Genomic DNA, 25,520 nt, shown 5'->3' with positions numbered 1-25,520 from the left:
TCAGTAGACCCTTTCTTTGGATTAAAAGACATATTTTATTGTTGCTTTAGTGCATCTGACTTAGCTGCTGAGACAACCTTAAAACAACGTTAATTTTACCAAATGAAATATACCTAACCAACTTTGACATCAAACTCACAACTTTGGATCACTTTTAGCACAATAACCAATAGCATTTCTTCATTCAGCAGATTAACCTACTTTAAAAATAAGCTAGATGGAAAATACTCATGATTTTTGTACATCCTTTAGGCATATTATTTGCGTTTGTTTTATATTTAACCTTTACAATTATTTTATAAGAGGATACATTGTTTTAAGTAGTTTAAATTTGTTCTTCTAAGAAGAAATTATTTTATCATTTTGATATTTGATTGTATTTCCAATGGAAAACATAAGGAATCTCTCGGTTCTTTTGAAAATAGTCTACTTAGGCCTAGAATATGGTGCTAAATGTTTTATTTTAAGCATATACATTTGTATTTGCTCTAGATAATAATTGGTGAAGCTACTGAAAATTCAGTTCTATCCTTCAAAAATATTTGATCCGTAATGTAGTTATTATCATATTTTGTTGATCATATGTTTGAAGATCATGACAGGTACCTAATTAATTATATCATAGTGTAATTGTTATCATATTTTGATGATCATATGTTTTAAGATCATGGCAGGTATAGGCCTACCATAGTTATTTATAGTGTCACTGGCTACAAACAAGAAGCCTACTACAAGAAGTCAGAACATACAATGTTGCTTGTACTTAATACAATTGTTAAGTGTCTCTGTTACATCCCTAAGGATTTTCTCCCTTCCTACTTAACTGATTGTTACGATTGAGACAAGTTTGTAACCCATAAAAGTCACATTATGCACATGCCTCCAACCATATAACTTGTCACAAAAAATTGGTTCGTCATTTACAAGAATGCATTTTTTATCTCCAAATTTCATTGGAAGGGATAATTAAAAAAAAAAAATTCAAGAGGTTGGCAGCCTCTTTAACCTTGCATTTTTCCGTCCACATAGGCTATGAACCTGTGCGTGGAACGTATCCAGCAAAGTAAGGGGTGAGCCGGTACAGTGCATAAAATGTACTGATAAAAAGAAGTGACAGTGACCAGGATTCGAACCCACAACATCTCTGCCTTGGGCCATTGACTTACCTTTAAGTACTGTTACTACTGTATTACCATAACAGTGACAATTGGGTAGGGGTAGCATGTGTGTCCAAATTAGAAAAAAATCATGACATTATTACATCCTTGTCTTGTCTAATAGCCCGTAACAGGTTTAGTTTTTAGCTCTTGTAAAAACATTATTCAAATGTTTAATTTAATGGGAAAAAGGAAAAAAATGCTCAAGTAGTCTTCCAATAGTAGTGAAATATAAAATGACTTTTGGCACCTTATTAACAATCTCAATGGTTTAAGTGATCAAAATAATGTATAATGGTATTAATGTATGCTGTACCCTAATGTTGTGATATATGTTTATTTTTGTTGATATGTGTAAAATACATTTATTTATGTTATATTATGTGTTTGAATTTCATCCTTGTAATTCTAGATCTGATAAAAATTCTGGTATTTTAATATATTTTACAACAAAGTAAGAGCGCCTTTCCACAATCAAATGTTAACTCTCTTTTTCATTATGGTTACATTTTTATTTTTTCTTCCAATTACATAGCTTAGTGGAGACATTTATTATACTACAGATAATTATTTCAATGTGTTGTTCCCCAGTAAATTTGTAATGTCTAAGCTATTGTAATAAATATCGTTTAAATATTTAAAAAAAACCGAGCACTTGGTTTTTGTCAAATAGGCATTTCTTTAAACACTAAAATGCAACTAGGTTTCAAATAGGATTCCACTGAAATCTCACTGTTTATTTTTATTTTTATTGTATTTAATTTTTTAACTATAGAATGTAAGATGATCAACAATGTATTTATTATAATTTTGACAATGTCACCTGTTTTGTAGCTAAGCTATGTATAAACAATTTGTGACAATAAAGTTTGATTTGATTTGATTTGAAATGCAATGAAATTAAATAAAATCATCTTCAATCTGTGGTGTACTTTTTAAAACTTCCAAAGGCACAGGAGGGAGCTTAAGAAAAAATAACAGATAAAATTTCTCTAAGGATTTATTAAATATTTGGCACAATGGTTTGTACAGAAGAAAACATGCACTTGTAGTGACATAAGAAAAATTGGCACAAAAACAAAATATCACAATCTATGCTGGAAGGCTTTTAAAGGAAGACAAGAAAAATTAGAATAAAATATTACTGACAAAGTAATATTTACAATGCAAAAGCAAAATAAAGAAAGCCAACATCTTTATGCTAATTAACGTGCCAATAGAGTAACAATAAAAGGCTAAGTGTACAAATCTCACAAGTTTCATTTAGATTCTTAACAATTTTCCCTATGCTAAATGTCAACAATATTGAATATGTATGATGGATGAATGAAAGGGATTTGTGATGGGAACTCAACGTCGGTGCTGATGAAGTAAGCTTTGAGGCCTTCCAACTTCTTCTTCTAATTCTTCCTCCTCCTCCTCCTCTTCTTCTTCTTCCTCCTCTTCCTCTTCTTCTTCAGCAACTACTTGCCTCGAATTATCTTTCTTTGTTGCCATCAAAACCTGAGGTTTGCTTATGATTTCGTCTTCATCTTCTTCAAGTTCTTCTTCATACTCTTCGTCATCCTGAATCAAATATAGTAAGACACTATTTGAGACATCTACTTTAAAATCATAGAATTAATTATTAATAGATGAATCTACTTACACAGCGAGATTCGATTTTTATATATACACACATAACTAAATTTAAGGGGAATGCATTATTTTTTTTTACTAGTAGGCCTATGAATTGATAAGGTGGTGCCACCTAGGTGTGTATTTGAACCCAAATACGAGTAAAGGATGAGTTATTGTTTCACTGTTGCTCTTCTCTTTAGTTCAACAACGTCATATCTTCTCTATCACCAGGCCAAAGTAATCATCTTTGACAATCTTATTTCTCATGATTGCAACAATAAGTGTGATTATATGCGGCGATCACTGCAATACCCATAATGATTTCTTGCAATGTCGAATTACCATAATCATACCTTGCAATCGCCGCAAAATGTGTGAGGATTTTTGGCGATCGCAGCAATACTCTGATTGTGATACTGTAATACTGTGACTTGCAATCGTGGGAACATCAGAATTACAGAAACGTTATAAGAATCTCACACGATAGGCGAATTCTTTGATAACTTCTCGCGATCGCAGACACATAGGTGATGTCAAAGAATCAAGGCGAAATTTGTGATAAATTCTCACAATCATTGCAACACACGTGATTTCTTGCGACCGCGGCAAAATTTGGTTTAATTTTCCAGCCATTGAGTCACATCTTTGATTTATCACGATTTCATACTATAATTTTTAACCGTGATCTTGAAGACACTTATTGATTTCAGGACATCATGGCAACATCCGCAATCATCTCTAGCGGTTATTTTTAACCAACACCCGTGATCATCCAACACCAACTTCGTGATCACGATCATATCTTCAGTCTCACCAATCGTTTACCTTGCAATTTTTGCAAAATTCATGATGATTTCCTGGGATTGTAGCTTCAGCCGTGATCATTTCCTGCAACCGCAGTAAAGTCCGTGATAATTTATTATGATGGGGGCATTGTCCATGATTCACAATTTTCAATCACCCAAAACAAGAAAAATCGGAAATTTTTTGGCAAAAAACTATACAAAATTTACGTAGATTCCCAATTTTCAGGTCGGTTGGACACCCTGATACTGACAAGCCTCGTATTTGTTTATTTACTGTAAGTACATTGAATTTTTCTTATTACTTACGTCATGGTGAGGTTCCATAGTCGATATGTCTGCCGCTGTTTCATCCCCTAGACCTGCTGCGGCACTCGCTGCAATCAAAGCATTTATGTCAAAATATCAAAACACAGTCACATGCCAATCCATGCCTCTACAAATAGAAAAGTGTAACAACCGGTTATGCTTTCTGTTGGCAAAATCAATATTTACTTCCAAAATGGCATTATACCTATAACATTTCGATGGATTAATTATTGTTTGTGTGAAATTTCATCTCAAATTTTCTAGTAGATTGTACGAGAACAACAAGAAAGACACCTAACTTTAAAACAGTAATGATTTAACAATCTTACTGTTAATTATAAAAATTCCAGATATATTGAGGTGTTGTAAAAAAGTCTTTATCCTCATTATACTGAATGTGTACCTTATGCAAGTTCCCTAAAAGGCTTGTGAAAAGTTTCTTCAATTTGAACAAATGAGGATGATTAAAAGTTTCTTTGTGGCAAAAATAAGTTTAGAGAATTCAGAGATATGAAACTGTACCTGTTGTGTAGTTTGTAGTCAAATCTTCTTCCACATTAAAACCAAGATTATCAGCTTCTGCTTCATCTTCAGAGGCTAAAAATAATATGGAGAGTAAGTCTGATACTTGGGTAAGTAAGTATTTAAGAGTAAGAAACTGTTAACGCTAAACCCACAGTAAAAAGCCTAAATAAGAGTTGTGTAATTTTAAATTCCAAAACTTCCTGAAGGATACCACACTGACAACTTCTACTAAAACAATGTCTCAATGAGAATACAAAATTGATTCTCCTATGTTAATTGTCTAGAAAGTGTTGCTGTTAAAGTTGAACCTTGCCAAAGGAAAAGTCATTAACATAAGCTTTTCTTTCTACCTCCCATACATAAAAAAAAAAACAATATTGACTGTTACAGGATGTGTTTTTAATACATTCGATGCGGCGGGTCCACCGGTGGACCCCGCGCGTCTCAGCTGAGGAGCGGGGGGTCCACGGGTGGGGGAGCGCGCCATGTCGTGTTTATTGTTTCAATGTGAGCTCAGCCATTGTCGGGGAACGTTGTAATCTTTACCAGCCTGTAGCTTATAATGCGAGCTTTATTCTGGTGTAGGTTGGTACAAAAATTGCCCGTAAAATCCCGTCTGGCAATGCTTTTGTCCCGTTTTCGGGGATTTTCTCAGTTCGAGCCGTATTATAAAGACTCTGGTTATTGATCCAGGCAGTGCTGCTACCTTTGGGTGTTTCAGTGAACTACGTCCACTTTCGGAGTAACGCAGAACAATCACCACTGCTCTTTTGTGATTCGTCTTACTGAGATATTTCAATACCAATAGCGATCGCTGATTCAGTTAGCGCGTCGGGGCTCCGCCCGAGCCTCGCCGCCATTGGCGAGCGCCTGTTTAAAGGTTTCAGCAGCAAATGTGTTAAACGCAACCCAAGTTACAAGTACTGTAAGACACATTTTGATAACAAAACAAGGGCAAGTGTTGGTATCCCTGTGTTCTATACTTCATTGCCAATCAGATAATATGTATTGTTGCATAGTTATCTATGAGAATTAGTGTTATTGGGAATCTATTGTTAATAAGACTCAACATGAGGTTTTCGCAAGCTCATATAAAGTATGTACCCCATTGTTGGTCTGTTTATTTAAATCGTAGAAAAATTGATTTATTAAGTATTGAAATCATACCTGGAAACTTGATTTCAAACCTTTTTTGGCATAAAAACAAATATTTACTTTTAATGTATTCTTCAACAATACCCTGATAGAATATTGTATTGTATGTCTACGTTTATGGATTTTCTACAGATCCGATTTCTTGATACAGTATATTTGACAATAAATCATTGAATGGTTGATTTTTTAGCCATTGTAATCATACATGGAAACCTGATTTCAAACCTATCTTGGCATTAAAATATGAATTTACTTTTAACCCTTTGGGTGCCAGAAATTTATTTTGGTACTTTCCGAAAAGTGCCAGAGTTTTTTTACTAGGTATGTCTGAAAAGTGCCAGGCTTTCCGTGGGGGCGAAGCGTAGTGCTCAAAAATAAAAATCGGTAAAAGTGTAAATTTTCATCCCAAAAGTGCCATGGAACGATATATCGTCCCTCGATCATTTGAGAAATTAATTGAAATCATTGTTGTTTTATAATAACAACCGAGTCAACCGATATGCCCATTAAATCACATGATCGAAAGTCGCGCCGGCCCGATATATCGTTGCAATGTATTTTTCGGTAAGACTACCGACGACGATATATCGTTGTGAAGTATTTTTCAGATGTGTTGTGCAAAACGATATATCGTTGCGTGGCACTCAAAAGGGGTAATGTGCAATAAATACTCTTTGAGCATTGGGAAAACACCATGTTAAGTCTTATTCACAATGAATTCCCAATGACACTAAATTTCTTAGTTAACTTTCCAACAATGCATATCAGCTGATTGGCAATGCAGTAAAGAACACAGGGATACCAACACATCCGCCTGTTATGTCATTAAAACGTGTCTTGCAGTACTTGTAACTTGGGTTGGGTTAAAAAAAACACCCTGTATCAATTAATATTGTTTTTCCCCAAAAATAATGTAAAATAATCCTTATTGTGCTAAAAATAAACGGCATGGTTCAGATACAATGTACGCTCACTGAAATGTTAGTAAGCTCTGGCCAATAGGATAAAGGTATTGGTAAAGTGGAAGCAGTAACATGCATTTCCGAATTCTGAGGATAAAAGAATAATAAAAAAACAATAAAAGAAAGCATAGCTGTACAGAGTTAAAATATAAAATAATGTGCTGCCTACTGGCAGGAGTCAATACACATAGCCTCCTCTAATACAAGGCCGTGGCGAGAAAAAAGTGGCAACATTGCTGTACTGTCCAATCGAAACAGCTGTTGCACTAAATTTATTAAGGATAGTAAAGGAAATTCATGTTTACACTTTTATTCCTAGTATTACCGTGGCAATAGGCATGACGTTGCCACACACAACTATGGTAACGAATATTACAATAGATTCTCCTACAGCTGAATTCCTACCTTGTTCAATGCCTTCATCCTCTTCTTCTTCTTCTTCGTCTGACATAAACGTGACTTCAGGACCTCCGTTGTCTGCCTTCAATGTCTGTAACATCAAATACAGTCAGGTCTAGATTCCTGGGAGGAAGTTAACAATCAACTCCAAAGTGAATTTAAAAACTGCTTTGTAAGTTCACTTCTGGTTTAATTATTTTAAATTAGCTCAATGTAGTTTAGTCTAGCACCAACAGCTGCAAATAGTTTGATAAAATGGTGCTTAAAAGAAATTGTGGCAAAAAGTACACGAATAGTTGAAGACCATTCCTGCCTTAAATGTCTAAAGGATTGGATACTGCGGGAGTTTAACCATTTTTCATAAAAAAGGCTAAATGAAAAATAAATTTATCCAAGGTTTAGGAATACCAGCGGCAGCACTCGCAGTTAGAAATTTGTCCAACAGTAGACTCTTGATACAATAATGGAAGCAGGAACATGACTTATTACCACTGAGAGGTTAACTGTAAGAAAGGACCATGTGGTCCTAAGTTCACCTCAATAAAGAAGGATCACTTCATTTCATTGATTATAAAACGGAAAATATTACTATAAAACCTACTTTATACTTCTTTTGGCACACAACAGCACTTTAAGGGTAATTGATAGTTGTAGGGAAACATTATTATTGAGAAACTACACCTAAAGGCATAATTACAATCGTTAAACCAAATTTTAAAAACTTTTAGATTTGTCTTATTTAATTAAAACACGTAATACTGTCAGCTTCAATATCAATGCTAAGTAATGTTAACATGAAAACATGTTAAAAACCCATCCTATAGGAAGTTAAATAATCATAAAACAATTTAGGGTTAAACACAACTTGGTCAAATCTAAATCCTAGGTTTCCAAAGACAAGCATAGGCAAGTTAGACAAATAATATTTGTGTTAGTCATTAGTGTTAGTTATTTGTGTTAGTGTAACTCGGACACACGTTCTTACGTCGTCCAGCCCGATGAGTGACAAAGTAACTTTCCCCGCCAAAATGACCGGGGATTCGTCGTTTTCCTGGGACAATTGTTCAATCTCTGATTGGCTAACTAACAGCTGACTCTGGGACGGAAGAGAGCCTTCCAAATAAATACTCTGAGGCGGTGGTGGAGGGGGAGGGGGTATGGTGGGTGTGGCGCTACGGGGGGTTAGCGGAGTAGGAGGACGACTCCATTTCTGTCCCCCTTCCAAACTCTCCGTCATTTCCATCCCCACCACTTGAACCCCACGTTCTATTTCTTTCTCTAATTTTTCTTCTACTTCTACATCCTTTGATTTTTCCTCTAAATCTATTTCTTCTACCTTTTCCGGTTTCGACTCGAGCACTTTGGCTGCTTCCTCTTTTGTGACGAGTTTTTCTTCAACCTCCTGGAAAATAGGAAAATGAATGTGAGAATGGTTGCAAAATAATGACTTTCTCAGAGTAAAGTACCGGTACTGAAATGTTTCTTTGGAGGGGTTTAGTTATTAATGGTAAACTAAATTTACAAACTCTTTTTCTTTTAATTTAATATTAGATTTATAAATTATTGTTTGATTCACAATTTATGTCCAATAATATGCCAATTTATGCAGTTTTGAGCATATCTCAAATATTTAAAGTTTTACCCATGTTGTTGGAATTAATTATTTCAAACTGTGGTAAATATAAGTAAATGAAATTAACAAACAGGACAAATGTTTGCCAACAAGTAATTTTCTTATAATGAGTAAACTATTATGCTAGTTTAATACAAAGTTTAATAAATAGTTATAGTTAAAAGTTGTATAACAAATATTGCAAATTGTTAAAACAACAAAACTGTTTGCATAAATACAAATCTCTTAGTAATGATATAGACATTGATGAGTTATATTAAATTAATCTGCTTTACACACAGACAGGTATTAATATCACTTCTCAGTACATCACCAGAGCAGTAAAAAAGTGTACATTGAATAAATAACAGATAACTTAAGACTAAATCACAAAAAGAAAACTTAAAACAACTTGTCCATGCTAATACTACCTTTTGAAACAAGCTTCACTCAAAAACAACTAACAACTAGTACATAGAAGTGGTAAATAATTTGGAAAAACACTAAAAACTTAAAACAAACAATCACAAAATCATAATGAAAAATTTCAAGTTGCTACATTTAAACAAAACACATTGTTTACATGCACAATAAACACACAACTAAACACATTTGTGAACAGAAGTGCCGGCAATCTCAAGCCTGTAGTTGAACGAGCCGAAGTCAGTACTTTGTACATCGCTGAATACAATCGGCCATGCAAGCTTAGGTCAACAAACGATGATATTTAAAAAAAAATACTTTATTGGACATAATTATAATTATTTTATCAAAGCGCAGCAAGAAATTTGATAGTTTATGTCTGAGAGTTTTAATTTTTCACATATTCGGTACATAAACTTACAAGTTTTTGAAAATAGTCATAATGCATGTTAGACTTGGAGCCTAAACTCAATTACAGAGATATAATTGAGGTTTAGAAACAAAATTAAATCTATTACGGTAATTTTAGTTATTAAAGCTCCTCAGGAAATCATACCATCTAGGCCAAAGGCTAAATTGAATCTTTTACCTAAACCCCCAAAACTATAACTATTATTTATGAGAATTAAAATTCTAATTGAATGTAAATTTTATATACTTTAAAAACTACCTTGTAAAAAAATAAGTGTTAACAAAGTTTCAGTAAAATTCAGTGCATTAGTACCTAGTGCCACAATTGTAGACTAAACTATTGGATTTTAACACAATACGTCTAATAAAAAAATTATATAGAGAAATGTTTTGTATATTTTAGAATATATTACAGCAAGAAGGAAAACAAAACAGATACTGTTGTTATGAATGTTTACCATGTTGTTTAGACGATAAACTCTTAGAAATATTTTATATTTTTGATTATAGTAATATTTACACACATAAAAAAAAATCGGACATCACATTGAGCACAGCAAATAAATAATAAGCAAAATACAAAACGAAACTGAAGAGCTACAAAAAGTATTTACAAAACTAATGAAGAAATGAACGTTAATTTAATGACAATTACGTTTTATGTTATTTAAGCTACAATTGGCAGTTAGATTGATGTTTTAAAGTAAGCGCTACGGTTAAATCATCAAGATCAAAAATGTTTAGGTGCAAAAATAAATATAGACAACATAAAAAAGCTAACATCACCTGAATTCCGTCCTAAGTAAAAAAATGGTTTTTACATACATATAAGAAGTTGGTTTATTTGGAAGTTTGTGATGTAGATTTTTTGCACCTCGCGTTCATATCTCAAATGATGTACAGTATTACTGATAGTCCAGGCAAATTAGATTAAAAAAAGGTAATGCTCCCCGAAAAATCGTCTAAAGCTGGAAAGTGTTTTAATACCTTTTGGGGGTCCCAAATAAGAGTCCTGTGAGTGTGCGACGGATTCTGACTTCTGCTTCAGTTTTGGGAGTCGAAAAACTATGAAAATTTTGCACTTTTTTCAGTTTTTCGCTTATGTTTTTCGCCTAAATGGCGAATCCTACAGAAAATGTTGTTCAAAGGCGTCTTTTAGTGCATAAACTTCTGCGTCGATTGGTGTAAAATATGTTGAAATCGGCTGAGCCGTTTAGCCGCTACAACTTTTCAAAGTTGGGATATTTTCATCAACACGGCAAAAAAGTTGATTATTTGATCGGTTTTCGGCTTACAACTCCTAAATGAACCATGCTATAGAAAAATGCACCTGTAGATAGTTTGAAGAACACAAAATTCTGCGAAGAATGTTTATTAATTCTTCAATACTGGCAATTGATTGTTAATTGATTGTTGTTTGAAATTTTGGTACTGTAAAGTAGTTTTGTTCCAACAAGATAAAATTTGTTTACCCAGGACAAAATTTCTTTCAAAAAAGCGCATAAGAGTTGAAGTTAGGTGATGTTCACTGTCAGGTGATGCTAGCCGTACCTCTGTTTCTTCCGTTGTCCCTTGTTTGGACAGAATGTCCCGATTCACTTCCGCTACCAGGCCTGAGATAGCCGACACAACTGTCGTACAAAACATACCATCACTAGGTTGCATTCCAACTATAAAAATTTGGCCTCGGTCTGTGACCTTCCAATGAATTCAAGTTTATTCATTGAACCACGCTTCTTATAACTATAAAGACAGGCTAGGTACCTTTTGCCTTTGTTAATGTACTATTTAGATTAACAGTTTCAGAGCATAACTATTCATTTTCAAATCTCACTGGATTGTCAAAAACACCTATTGTCACAGGGAAAATTTAAATATTTGAAAATATGGGGCCGGCCGAACAGTATCAAGTCCAGACATCAACAAAATACACAGAAAGTAGGATAGTGACTCAATTTCTTATGAGACGATCTTATAAGATTTGAAAATGGAACACTGATACTTCAAAACTTGCCTTGTGGTAATAGAACTTACAATGCCTGTGCAGTACTTACTCATTTTAACATTTGGATTTGAGTTGACTAAGTGATTGATTTGGAAAAAATCAAACTTATTTAATGTTCGAATTCACGTCAAGTTTACCATTATTGTATGTGTACCATTTCGTTCAATTGAGATGATTAAGAAGTTTTTCAAGTAATTAGGTAATTTGTTTTACAAAACTATGGCATTGAGAATAATTATGTTTGTTTACTTATAATAACTATACACAGAGTAACTTAGTAATTTTGCCTTAGAGAAATCAGAGGAAACAGAATTCATGGCCATCAAACTGACACAGGAAGAGGCAGGTGAAAATCAATTTTAAAATAACCATAAGCACATACAATCAATAAAAATAAAAACATACAAGAGTAAAAAACACATTTGTCTTCAAACTGAAGTATTCTATTGGAAAACCAACAAAAATACCTTACTAATTTGGCTTGCTTGAAAGCGACTAAAATATAAATTTAACAGGGAGTATAAACACACACAATTCCAGATACAGCCAGTCTCGTAAAGGAAAATTGCTTCCATGTCACATAATGTCAGTCAGGAAGGGTATTTTTGTGGGAAAGAGATTGTTCACAAAACCAATTTAGGTCATCACTTACTTTTCCTCGAGCTCATAAAATAAAATACTTTACCTAACTTGTGTTCTACGCCAATGTCGGGTTTTTAACATTCAAAGGGGAATAGGCTAAACCCTAACAAGAAGGTGCCATAGCACCAAATCATGGTTTTAGTCCAATTTGCCAAATATCATGTTCGGCATTGTAGGATTTTAAATTCCTACAGCGCCGAAAGAGATGTTTGTGTGTCTGAGCCGAAGTAATTCTTTTAAAATCCAACAGCACCCAACGAACACCCCTCACTCTCACTTTCACCACTAACACACTGTAGTAATATGAAAATGTGATCAGTTCCGAAAAGGACGGAATGCATTTTAATTGAATTATTCTTGAGTAAACATCACTGATGGTTTTGTTAAATATGTTTCTGACTTAAACCTTGAATAACCCCATACTATCAGTGATTTATCAAATTATCTATTTTTTTTAATCAATGGCAATATACAAAAATTCAAAAGCTGAGACTTAACAGCTTCATGAACAATCTCTATTCCCGCCAAGGCTGAGGGAAAGGGCCTGACCTGACTAGGTTTGTGGGGGACTTTGACCATCTGGGCAACAATGCGTTCCATTGCTGCCTCTGTTTCTTCCAACCTCCTTCTCAGCTGATCCAATTCTATGTCCCCTGCACACCTCTCATTGTTACCAACTTGCCAGAGTGAAATTTCTCACAAGAAAATACCATGTTTTCCATTCAGAATTATATAGTAACATCTTTCCCTAATATAAAAATTTGGTTAACACCAACCTTTATTTTACCTTCAACTTTTATTTGTTAAATAGTATTTAATGATTTTTGTCAGGATAACAAGCTTACTTAAATGGGAAACTGTGCATCGTGGTGCAAGAAACACACAAAATTTAAATACAGAAAATTAGCATGTTTAAATCTCACTGACTCAGTATTTAGCGAAGGAAAGTTTGATTATTGAGAAATGTTTAGTCTTAATTTCTTGGATCAGAATGAACTCTTTCGCCTTCAGGGAAGCTCGCTAAACCATAAAAAATCTCTTTAACTTCTACTCTTGCGGTGCCCAACACAGTTTTAACCTAAAACACTGAATGAGTACTGGTAATTGGTTTGTTTTTCTTTCAATGATTTATTGTTGGTTTTTGATATATTATGTTATTATGTACATGTTAGTAGTTGAATATATTGAAATTAATCACACAAATCACATATGAGACGAAAATGAAAACAAAGTTAGGGATAAAAACCATGGTTTTTAAAATTTGGGTTAACCTCACTTTGGTATGGAAACACGTTGCCCGCAACTGTCAAAATCATATCGGGATTGCAGGTTATGTAGACTATGAAGTGAAAAATACAATCAAGACCACAAATTTTTTCACTTTTAGCTGAATCCAAATTTTAATCCCAATAGAAAATAGTTAAGCGATCATAGAGTGAGTTAATTTATATTTTCTCCTTTAGAATCACAACATTAACAAGTTTTAAGAAAATTGAATTGAATCAGAAAATTTTAGATAAAAGATATTCACACGCAAAATTTAAGACATTCATCAACTTTGAACAAAGTTTGCAATTGCACCTTATGTTAGGCTAGGAAAAAATTTTCTTTGAGATTCATGATTTTTACCCTCATAATACTTGATACTAAAAATATAATTTTTACGAATTAATTTATACTTACTCGCATCTCTCTCCTTCCAACCTTTGTGAAGCATGCAATAACAGTTACAATATTTACAATTCAATGAAGACATGATATGTAAATAGTCTAATGACAACACATACCTACAAGCATCAATGATACCAACGTCAAACAACTACGACTTAGGTTGTTATTTAGGGTAAACCATTTTGGTGAAACCAAAGATTACATATGCTACGCAAAATAGATATTGCAGCCAAGCCATTTTTGTGATATCAATTTCCATGCGAAGCCTAGCGAATGTCTTCACAACCTAAGACTACATTGCCGACATGACCGGCTGTTATTTGCGTATTTTTTGTTATTGTTTATTGTTATGGTTAACCTTTATTTTGTGGTTGTTTGCTTAATGTAAGTAACACGAGGTTTATTAGAAGATGGATTAGCAAGAGTGAAGAAGTGTTAGTATTATGTGTAGTGAATTACAATTGTATTATAATGTGGATATTTTCATGAACAATACCAGGTATTAAGACGAGTGTATGTGATAAATGGCAAACACGGCAATCAAAAAACGGAAAGGCCTTCCCGACACTGCTTTACATTCACGTTTATAGTGTGTGAACTGCATTTTGAACCTAACTGCTTTATAAATAATATGAGAAGTAAAAAGGAAGCTGTACCAACATGACTAGTTATGTACTAACAAACTATGAATGTACACCAATTGTCACTCAGCAGTCTGCACTCATTACTACCTCTACAGACGATCTCCACTGTCTCGCGGCAGCCCCTTCATCACATAGCGATAAATTCACCAGTATTTTTACTGTCAATGTCTCATTATCTTTAGAGTCTGCCTAAAACAGTTATGATAGAGTTCCGAAATGTATTATTAACTACCTTCATCATACTATTATGCAATAATTTGTAATTTATTGTCAATTGAAAATAGACGTACGTTGAACGTTGTGGTTTAAGTGTTTATCAACGAAGACCACTAGAGGGAAATAAAGTATTCTAGGCTATATATTTATGGGGTTCAATTTTGGAGAGGGGTGGTTAGGCAATTTCTGCTCCAGGGCGCTCCAATCCAAACCTGGCTACGCCATATACAATGCCTTAATGTTGATTCAAGAACTTTCCATGAATAGCTATACTGGGAAGGCGAACAAAATTCCTGTTGTAAAATGTAGTTACAGGCTTCCGGTACAAAGTATTCGACCTATTGTTTAATATAATATTTAAAACAGGCCTTACAAAATTGAGATATCGGGTCGGTTCACTTTCGTGTGATTGCGAGAGTGTGACTGACCTCCAATTTCCAACCTAAATATAGTTTTTACGTGGTAAAGATAAGACTATGTGTTCTTAAATTTATTTTATATAGTCGTCAGTTGAAAGATTTGTTATACAGGGTGGCTGAAAAGTAACTTGCACCCCCCTTAACTTTTCAACCATTTGAGATATTTGAAATCTGTTTGTGGCAACCTTCTTAACTGCAAGGGGCTGCAATAATTATGGTCAATTTTGAAAATTTTGCCATTAGGGGTAGTGGGGGTAGGGGGTAGCTCAAAGTTTTTAAATGACAAGTATAGTCGAGTTTGGTATCATTTTACAGGTCTTGACAAAACATACAAATTGACATAAAGGAAACCAAAATCGGCCCACTAATAACAAAATGGCGCCCTAAAACGTGTCAAATCCAAATAACCATGAGGGTGGCTGAAAATTAACTTGCACCCCCTTTAACTTTTTAACTATTTGAGATATTTGAAATCGGTTTGCGGCAACTTGATCGGATATAAAGAACTACAATAATTATGGTCAGTTTCGAAAATTTTGCCCTTAGGGGTAGTGGGGGTAGGGGGTAGCTCAAAACTTTTAAATAGCAAGTATAGTTGAGTTTGGTATCATTTTACAGGTCTTGACGAAACATAACAATTAACATAAAGAAAATAGAAATCGGACCAATAATAACAAAATGGCAGCTAAAAATGATTAAGACAATGGTTATTAAAAGTAATTTTGAACTGCCATTTTGTTTTTAGTGGTCCAATTTCTATTTTCTTTATATCAATTGTCATGTTTCGTCAAGACCTGTAAAATGATACCAAACTTGACTATCATTGTCGTTTGAAAATTTTGAGCTACCCCCTACCCCTGCTACCCCTAAGGGCAAAATTTTCAAAAGTGACCATAATTATTGTAGCCCTTCATATCCAAACAAGTTGCCGCAAACCGATTTCAAGTATCTCAAATAGTTAAAAAGTTAAAGGGGGTGCATGTTAATTTTTAGCCATCCTCATGGTTATTTGGATTTGACACGTTTTAGGGCGCCATTTTGTTATTAGTGGGCCGATTTTAGTTTTCTTTATGTCAATTTGTAAGTTTTGTCAAGACCTGTAAAATGATACCAAACTCGACTATACTTGTCATTTGAAAATTTTGAGCTACCCCCTACCACCACTACCCCTAAGGGCAAAATTTTCAAAATTGACCATAATTATTGTAGCCCCTTATAGCTAAGAAGGTTGCCACAAACAGATTTCAAATATCTTAAATAGTTGAAAAGTTAAGGGGGGTGCAAGTTACTTTTCAGCCACCCTGTATAAAACAATCCAAATCTAAAATCTATATTTTATATCTTATGCTCTACATTTTCTTCAAAGCTCAGTTGCAAACGGCACTTACAAAACACCAATAATGTGACGAGATAATACGGAGTTTGAAAACAAATGCCGATCTGTGTAGATAAATGTTCTTCCTACAAACTATGTTTAAAAAGGTCAAGTAGCCAGTGAATGGTTAGGTAGTAGTTGACTAACCATACATTACTCATCGTGAGTTAGTAGCAAGATATTGCGTGAGTCTAGAAATCCGGGAGCAAACTTTGTGTATAAAAATTCCGAAAACAGAAAAGTGAGAAAAGTCAACGAACTTACAAACAGTCACTAATTATTAAAACTTGTAAGAATTATAAATTTCTAAATTGTTAAGGGTTCTCTAAATGTACGTTAAAATTCAATGCAGAGAAACTAGTATAACATTGTAAGCTTATTATATCACTGTGACTGCAAATTTTGAAGATTTTTATTAATTCGTGTTTATATCAGTAAACCTTTAGTATCCTTTAGCTCTTTGTTATGTGGTCACTTTAATTTTGAAGTAAATAACTGCCATTTTTGTAAAAAGATAAAGTTATGGTACATTAATGACAGCTGTGCGCTTTCAAACTAGAGATACGATGACGACGGGTCGGCGAGTGCGTTGCATACAGGCAAGTTAATCCCGAGCACGCGAGCATTACCGAACTCACCCGAACTTGAATGGTAATGCAGATCGAGACTTGACACAGCGCCTCTGTTGAGGGACCACCCAACTACGTGAAGGTGTGGCCCCATCCAAAAACGACTTGGCACAAAATTGCCGTAAGGTGCAATATCTATTTTGCGTAGCATATGTTATCTTTGGTGAAACTAATTTTTTGTTTACAGGGGTTCAGTTACAGGGTTTTGTACAAAAATAAGTCTAGTTTTGCCAAATAAAACTTCAACTCCTTTTCATATAAGTTATTCTATAGCCTATTTGAAACAATAACAATAATATTGTTTATTGATTGGTTATAATTTTTGAAAGGGTTTAAAGTACAAGGATTTTATTTCCATCCAAATAAACTATACTAAGCTATTATTACTCTATAGAACATTTTATTACAATTTCATTACGCGTCTAAAACTAATGTAATGTACGGAAATCAACTCTACGTCAATAAAATTGCATGGTTTAGAAACTTCCTCCAACAATGTATAATCTCTGTCAATAAATTATCGAATAGTCTTTAATAGAAGGGAACCTCACAAATAGTAATTCATATTTTATTCGATGCCAATTGAATTAAGATATCTTTTTTGATACTTATTTTTGTCTAGGCAACCTCCTCTTTCATAGTAGGCATATATGTGGGCAAACTGTTACATATTTACTACACACCATCCCAACATTACCTATAGAAAATATATATCATAGGGTAGAAATTCAAACCCAGGTCCCTTAGACAGATGAACACACTACAAGTCATAACCAAGGTCTTTTCTGAAGCTGTAACCAATAGACCTGATGTTTAGTGATTTATTAAGTACAATAATTGATTTTAGAAAACTGAAATAGACATCCCATCAACAAGAATCAGCAGTTACCCTTTGAGGTCAAATTTTTTCCACATTTTCCGGCAAATTTAGCTTGCCATTCAAGCAGTCAGGAAAATGGCACCCAGCGACCTATACTCGCCATTCGACCGCAAACGGTAAGTAGCCAATCTTTTGTTTAAATACAACAAAACTGATTGACCCAATCATAGAATGTGCTGTAAAAATCATATTTTCTATTTCACGATAGTATATGTCTCATAGTTTGGATTTGTTTGAAAAGGTGGCGTATTCAACGGAAATTATGAATTGATATCAACACAGTCTGTGAGTGCTTAAATTCAACTTCGTTTTCATTCTAAAACTGGTTTATGGTTATGGACACTACTTTAACATGATGGTTTTGCACAGGTGTTTATGGTGGATTCTATTGATATGTAGGTTAATTTTTGAGAATGGGATGTCTAGTTTAATTAATAGTCCCAACAGTATACCAAAGTACATAAGCCATTTACCGAGCTTGGTATTGTTGTCGTCTGCGTGACCTTGAGCAAGTTTAGCTTGGTAGACAGCTGACGGAGGAGTATCGTTAAACACAACCCTGCGGAACTCTGGGTCCGGCTCGAACTCTTTGTATGCACTGCTTTCATCTGACTTCTTGAAGATCAGCTACAACAATTAGACAATAGTTGAGGGAACTCGGCACTCTTTATGGCAAAGCAAACTGAAAATTTGATATGCAAAAAACTTTCAACAAGATAACGTTTAGTAACTAAAACTCTTAAGCCTCTCTTGTCTGACAATCGAGATCAGCCAAACGTTTGAAAAATCGTGGAATGACCACAGGAATTAGATGAATATCTTTATAAGCGCCGTTAATGTCTGAGGATCACTTCATACAATCATAAGGCACTCCAGGTTTGGCTAATATTCTCACAAGGACTGTCCTCGCCAGAAGATCAAACTTAATGAAAGGTCGTGAATTGTTCTGGCTTTACTGAATTGTAGTGTATGCACCTTAGATAACACTCCAGAGTAAAGTTTTAAGGCATTATAGTTTTGTTGATGACTTTAGAGGCACAGAAACTTGATACATTTATTTACGAGCTCCATTAGCAATTGTTTTGTACTTCTGTTCAGACTGGTGAAGAAGAAAAAATGTAGGAAGTAAAATTCCCTGACTTTTCCAGGTTTTCCAGACTGTACTTTTTCCAGGTGTACCGTAAGTCGATATCGATTAATCAAAATCAAGAAATATTCGAAAAAATTTAAATATTTAACTTAATTAATCACTCCTAAATACAAAACTTGTTTCAAACTATGTACATATCGATTCCTCCCCCATTGCAATAACTAACTATCGATAACAAAATGTGCATCAGTGCTTATGTCGTTCTTTTCGCCATTAGTCATCACCCTGACAAACGTAGCTATCAAATTTTTAATACTGTAGGCTTCACTTAATCTAAACCTACCTTCATCATAGTGTACATGAAGAATATGACAATGCCGATGGTATAGAGAGGCATGATGATACCCATAGTTCCTCCTGTCTTGGGCGCAGGCACCACATGTCCGGGACCTCCCATCGGAGGCCTCATCCCAGGCATGGGCATCGGCTGTGAACATACATCAGTTGTGTGATAAACCTAATCTAACCTAACCTAACCTGATAGAAAAATAAAATTTTATGGCAATTGGTATTGGTAGAATGTCAAACCTTTTTTTATAAAACACAGTATCGTCAAAACTTTTCAGTAGCCTACTAAAAAAACAATTGCTGACTCATACTGGTGTTAAAAAAGTGATTTATTTTTTTAACCTAAATTTTACTGCGCTTAGTAATAAATCTTTTATCATTTTTATACATTAATTGTAAACGTATGACTATTTATCTACACAGCCTTAGTAATATTAAAGTGAGTTTTTATTGAATTTCAAGAATCATATTCAAAAAGCATTTTAACAAGAACATTTCTAGGTACCCAAAGGGTGAAAGAGTTAAAGATTCAAAGTATTTAAATGTATACCAAATACTCAAATAAAACTAGCAAACAAAGTAAATTGGTTTGAAATACTATATACATTCGATAAATTATCAGACCATATTAAAAATATGAATAATCAACAGTAAAAGCACTACGAAAAACACTAATAGAGAGAAAAAACATCTTCTTTCCAACACAACTTGATAAATTCACACTTATAGACTAGACACAAAACGTTTCTGGATTAGCTCATTTTGGACAGTCTTTCTTATATAAATAATTCATTTGTAATTTTACTAATTTCTGATGGCTCAGATTTGGTTAGCTCAGTACCGGTAAATGGTTTGGTATTGAGGTGTCGAAATGAGAGAGTGATAACTCTAATAATTTATAAGATGGGAAATAATGTACTGAAGTTGATATGTTGGCTTTTTGACCATATCTGTCACCATCAGTCCAAATCGGAGACTCATGGTTAAGTTACGATTGAAACAGCCTAATAGGCTGGATAAATGGTTAAATTAGTTGATAATGTAAAAACTTTGATATTTTCTTACTATAAGTGTAAATTTATCAAACAGTATTCAAAGACATCTTAAATTATAAATAGATCACATCACCAAACCTATGAAATTCTTATCAACAAGATATTAAGTGTCGACACTAATTATGAGGGAAATTTATAGACAAAATTGCTGATACAACAGATTTAAAGTGGCTCAACATTCAAAAGCACACACATTTTACTTTCAAAGTAACATTATTTACGAGTCTTTGCGGGACATGATAACTTTTACACGTTACGACAACCATGAGCATTGAGTAACACACCAAACATAGAATACCTGTTTTCTCGTCTGCACCTCCAAGAAATAGCAGCAAACATGAAGTTTTTAACATATGAAGTTTTTAAAAAATCACAAAGAACTTGATCATAAAACAAGATGGGGGTTTCACTTTTTTGATAAAAATTTTAATATACTCGTATAACCTTTAACTATCAATACAACTAGACATTCCATCCCCATGTTAAATTTGTAGCAAGATTTTTATCAACATCGTCAAAGTTGATGTGAGCCACCAACAGATTGCGCTGATCTAAATTACTAACTGTTGAATGCACACACTTTTTTGTCAAGTCAAACTTAGGGAATGACTTATGGTGAGCTATAGCAACTGTTATGACCCATCAACCTCGTCAGCAAAAAAAATTAATAAAAAAATATAATTGTAGACACTAGCGCATTCTTTGACTGACTCACACAACTACGTTCTTTTTTAATAAATTGGCGACATCTGATCCATATAGATGCGATGTCTACTTCAGTATCCAATAGTCAATGAAATAACTTATTGATGAATTATAATTTTGTTAAACACTTAAAATTGTAAGGTTTTACATTTTTTTAATCCCTTCAGCTAGCTTACATTTCCCTGCTGTACTTACTGTGGACATATAAATTGTTTAACACTTGAATATTTTAATAAAATAATTTTTATTCACCGGTGTCTTTTACTTCAAATAATAGTTCTATTGTAGTAGTCTATGCTTGATGACATTATTGTATTTTCAAATATGATAAAACATAAATTTAGATTTTTTTAATGTTAGGCTATAATAATGGTTTAAAGTTGGGTATTTTTCTTTAGACTGATAAAACTTGTTAAAAGACAGCATACTAAATCGCAGTACTACAATAGTAGGATGAAATATCTATAATAATAATAATAGGCCTAATAATATAGATTATTATTATAATCTATCTATTATAATAATATTATTATCTATAATAATAATAATCTATAAGAAGATGAAAAAAGATATCTATACCTAATAATTTTGTAAACAATTATTTTTTTTTCTACTGAGAGAAAAATATATTTCATTTTAATAAAAAGTTACAATTTAGTAAATTTCATGTAGGCCTATACGCTCTATTGTAAAATAAATTAAGTGTTGATGTAACAAATTCAATCAACATAAAATTTATTAAATCTTGAAATGTTACAAACATGTTTGAAAACTATCTAGTTGAGATTCTGGCAAATCGTCAGCTAATATAGTACAGAAATAGTCAGATCTAAAAGAGAACAAATTGTAAAATGGAGCGTTGTTACAAAACTTTAACAAGCTGTTAAGCGTTTAGTCTGTGAAAACAGCAATCGTAAAATGCAGTAAAATATTTCAACTATTTCGTTGACAGAGCTCAGCGCATCACGGTCTATTTTTAGTAGACCGAACCCCCCCAAGCTTGTTAATTACGTTCAAGCGACTAAAAATATCTGCATGTGGGTTTGTTTCCCCTGTTTTATCTGTACTGTTAGTTATAAGCTGCATGGATGAAATTGCTGTTAGTTGAACTAATTTCTCTGATTATTATACTCGTAGTCCTACCTGATTCTTTAAACCACTTCTACACTTCAGTTTTTCATTTTGTTCATAGTAATAAATAATTCAGGAACTAGGCTATGTTACCTAATAAAACTAATTTTTTTATTTAATCTCGTTCTAAAGGTTTTATCTTTTGAACTAGAAAACTTATCTAGGTAGGCCTAGCATTTTATCGCAAATCAAATTTTTATTTCAAATCCCAGACTACTTCAATCATGGTCTATGGCTGTATTATACACGTGCGAAAAAAATATAAATAAATTCAAGCTGTAATAAAAATTGTGTATTTTAACATATTTTATGTATAGTCATAAAAACTATGTAGGCCTAATGATATGCCTAATTGCCTATGATAGTGGTAATGTGTTAATTTTCTGTCAATTTACACAATTACCTTTGAAAAGTTAGTTACTTATATGAAAATGGGCCCATTTTTTTAGCCAGTGGGTTATACCCAAATTCAGAGAATAACATCATGTTCATAAAAATTACTAGCTTTACACACAGTATGGTGAAGACAATCCTAAAATTAAAATTTGAATAGGGTGTGGACCGTTCTTTTACTTTCAGTGGCAAACACTCAAATTGGAGAAAAAATTAGGCCTACGCCTCAGAGATCAGAAGCAGTTGGATATTCAAAGAATAAATTATCCAGGTAATAAATATTTTGTGGAAGGGATTCTCCTGTAATAACATACCAAAAACCTATGAATGAAAAATGTTCTTACATAAGTGCTACATGTGTGTATTTTTATTGACTTACCACGGCCGGTGGTTCTTTTTCAACGACTCGAGGGACGATATGGGAATGGGGAATAGCTCGCCCCTTTTCTCTCAAAGCAGGATGAAGCATATGTGGCCGTAAATGGGGTGGTCTCTCCTGCCTTAGGTGCTCTAAAATAATGCATGTTCAAAAATTAATTTATGGGATGATATTTTATTGATAAGGCAAAAACATGAGAAAAAACATTAAAATACATGAGAAAATCAAAAATAATGAAAAGCAATAGTGTTGTAATAAAATTTTCTGTTTTTATCGTAGAAAACAGGTACCGGTAGCCTATTGATATATATATATATATTTTTTTTAAAGCAAAGTAGTAATGCCAGTCCCGCCCCACTAAAACACTGCAGAAGAGAAGAAGTGGAACACAGGAAACTTTTATATAAAATTAAGATCTCCATTTGAAGACTAGTTTTTTATCATTGTTGTGAAATTCAGACCTACAAAAAGAATAATCATTTAAGCCCGAAGAATAACTCTTTAACATAGTTCTTTTGTGATTTATTTTTATAAAAGAATATCAGTCACAAAAGAAGTAGCCTATAGCGAGTATTTGGTTAATGTTTAATTTTGTGATTTTGTTTATAACTCAACTTTTAATAATTCATCCTGCATCAAAACAACTTGTTACCATATTCTTTGTAGAATTTTGAAGTAGGTAACTAAGCTAAGGTTAGTTTTTATTTTTTTTTTACCGAACACAATTGAGTCTACATGGAATATGTTTAGCACAGTATTGTATCTAGAAATCATAAGTTAACACATTTTCCTTAAACACACTCAGCACTTAAATTAACTGTCTATCTTATGTTAGTTCTAACTGTTGCCAAAAAACAAATTAGTCAACCAAACCCACTAAGAGAATTAGCGTCTACTAAAACCCACACAGTTATTTCACATATAATTTCAACTCAATCGAGTTAAGATTCACACGTCTTACTTGTTTCCCATACTCGGAATCTTCGAGGAGCTCCAATCAGAGCCGGGGAAATACCAAAATTTATTTTCAAACACAAAGAGCTATTTAAGGTTCGCAATTCATTGAGCATTTGCTGGTAACTTTTACCCAAGCGTACTTTGTCCTTGAGAAACTCTGCAATGTCTACATTGCATTTATCATGAACTTCAGAGTTACACTTGTCGACAATTTCTTTGGTCAGCCTTCCTTGTTGGAAGGCCAACAGAAATCTTTTATCTATGTCACTCTGTCCGATAAGAATTTTTTCGCACAGTTGAGACATGATTTTAATAGCGTTTAAATCTTTATCAAATATGACATCACAGCAATCTGTAAAAGATTAAGTATGTGAATGAATTAGCAAAATAGAGGCTTAAACACATTCAATAGTCTTATACAGTAGCCTACTTATGACCAAACATTACTGGCTGCACCCCAAAGAGGCTTCCCATAGGCTAGCTATTGAAGCAATCGAAGACGATCTTGGTGAGTGTTTAGTTTCTGTATAGTATGTTAGGCCTAGTGTATAATACTGTAATATGTAATTTTCAAAGTAGTAGTGCAGCTTGGTTACCAACATAAAGTTAGTTTTCATAAGTTAAATCCCGTTCCATATTGTGATAGATTTGGTAACCCTTGTGATCTTAAAGATAACCAGAATATCATGTGTTTGGATAGATAATGTGAAAATTAGATTCCTACCTGTTTAAAACCCCAGTTATAAGAAGAAAGTGTGACTAACAACAATATGCAGTTAAAAAGGCAAACAATAAGTTTTGCATAAATCGAATCCAAAAATAAACAATGAGGTCTTCCTAGGATTTACCACTGAATGAATGTTCAAACTTATTTGCTAGGCCATCAGTTTTGATTGCTTTTAAGTTTCAGCTTTTAAGTGCTTTACACAAAGGTTAAATGTAAACTAGGACTAGGCCTAGATCCTGGCCTGAGGAAAACAAACCTTTTTGTAACTAGGAATTCGTAACCAAAATTATTATTAAATTAAATTTAGACGCCTACCTGCAGTTGGAACTGTAGTGGGTTTAGGTGCAACTGAAGACTGAAGCATTGGATAAAATATCTTCGGCCATAATATAGCAAAACAACCTACAACTATGGCCAGTATGAAGATTGTTTTGCCAGTTCCAAATTCAGTCGCCATTTTCGTTCGTTCGTTGGGGGGTGTAGAAAACACTGAGGAAGGTGTCCACTTTAACAGACGTAATATTACTTAATACACTAATAAGTTCACATTATCACTCAAAACATAACTTCAGATTTCCTCCTCTGGTCCACGTTTCTACACCACTCAACGAAGAGGAGGCGTTTCTGTTGAGCAGACGACGATCTAAAAGCAGACGACATTAGCAATGGAAACAGCCAAGACTAAAATAAACTCAATGCCTGTAGAATATCGTATCTTTATACATTAGTGATGTATACTATACTATATAAAGTAGCTCTCTTTATTGAATTAAGCAAATCAAAATGCAATAGGACACACCTTTGCATATGGATTTTTATTAATTAATTAGGATATAGTGAAGTGAGATTAATAGGAAGAAATATTAAATTAATCTGGA

General features: G+C 33.5%; 1 protein-coding gene across 6 annotated transcripts; it reads right to left on the bottom strand.

Moving 5' to 3' along the window:
* Positions 1-2,141: 2,141 nt before the first annotated feature.
* On the bottom strand, positions 2,142-25,304 carry LOC128996368 (resistance to inhibitors of cholinesterase protein 3-like). Of its 6 annotated transcripts, none has more exons than XM_054421656.1 (12): positions 24,958-25,304; positions 23,920-24,267; positions 22,959-23,089; positions 19,291-19,434; positions 18,331-18,484; positions 13,707-13,727; positions 12,573-12,676; positions 7,916-8,332; positions 6,937-7,021; positions 4,412-4,486; positions 3,890-3,957; positions 2,142-2,723 (listed from the first exon to the last, which is right to left on the bottom strand). In XM_054421656.1, exons 1-12 carry the CDS (start codon positions 25,097-25,099, stop codon positions 2,508-2,510), a joined length of 1,905 nt encoding a protein of 634 aa, XP_054277631.1. In that variant the 5' UTR covers positions 25,100-25,304; the 3' UTR covers positions 2,142-2,507. The 6 variants fall into 6 exon arrangements, with proteins under 6 accessions (XP_054277631.1, XP_054277633.1, XP_054277635.1 ...); XM_054421658.1 differs by lacking the exon at positions 12,573-12,676 and adding an exon at positions 10,928-11,007; XM_054421660.1 differs by lacking the exon at positions 4,412-4,486.
* Between the last annotated feature and the right edge of the window lie 216 nt (positions 25,305-25,520).

Source organism: Macrosteles quadrilineatus, unplaced genomic scaffold (assembly GCF_028750875.1).
Source record: "Macrosteles quadrilineatus isolate MER2022 unplaced genomic scaffold, UCM_ALF_1.0 Scaffold_6__1_contigs__length_79288215, whole genome shotgun sequence".
NCBI lineage: Eukaryota > Metazoa > Arthropoda > Insecta > Hemiptera > Cicadellidae > Macrosteles > Macrosteles quadrilineatus.
Note: the sequence above shows the minus strand (reverse complement) of the source record. Positions and strands in the feature narration are given on the sequence as shown.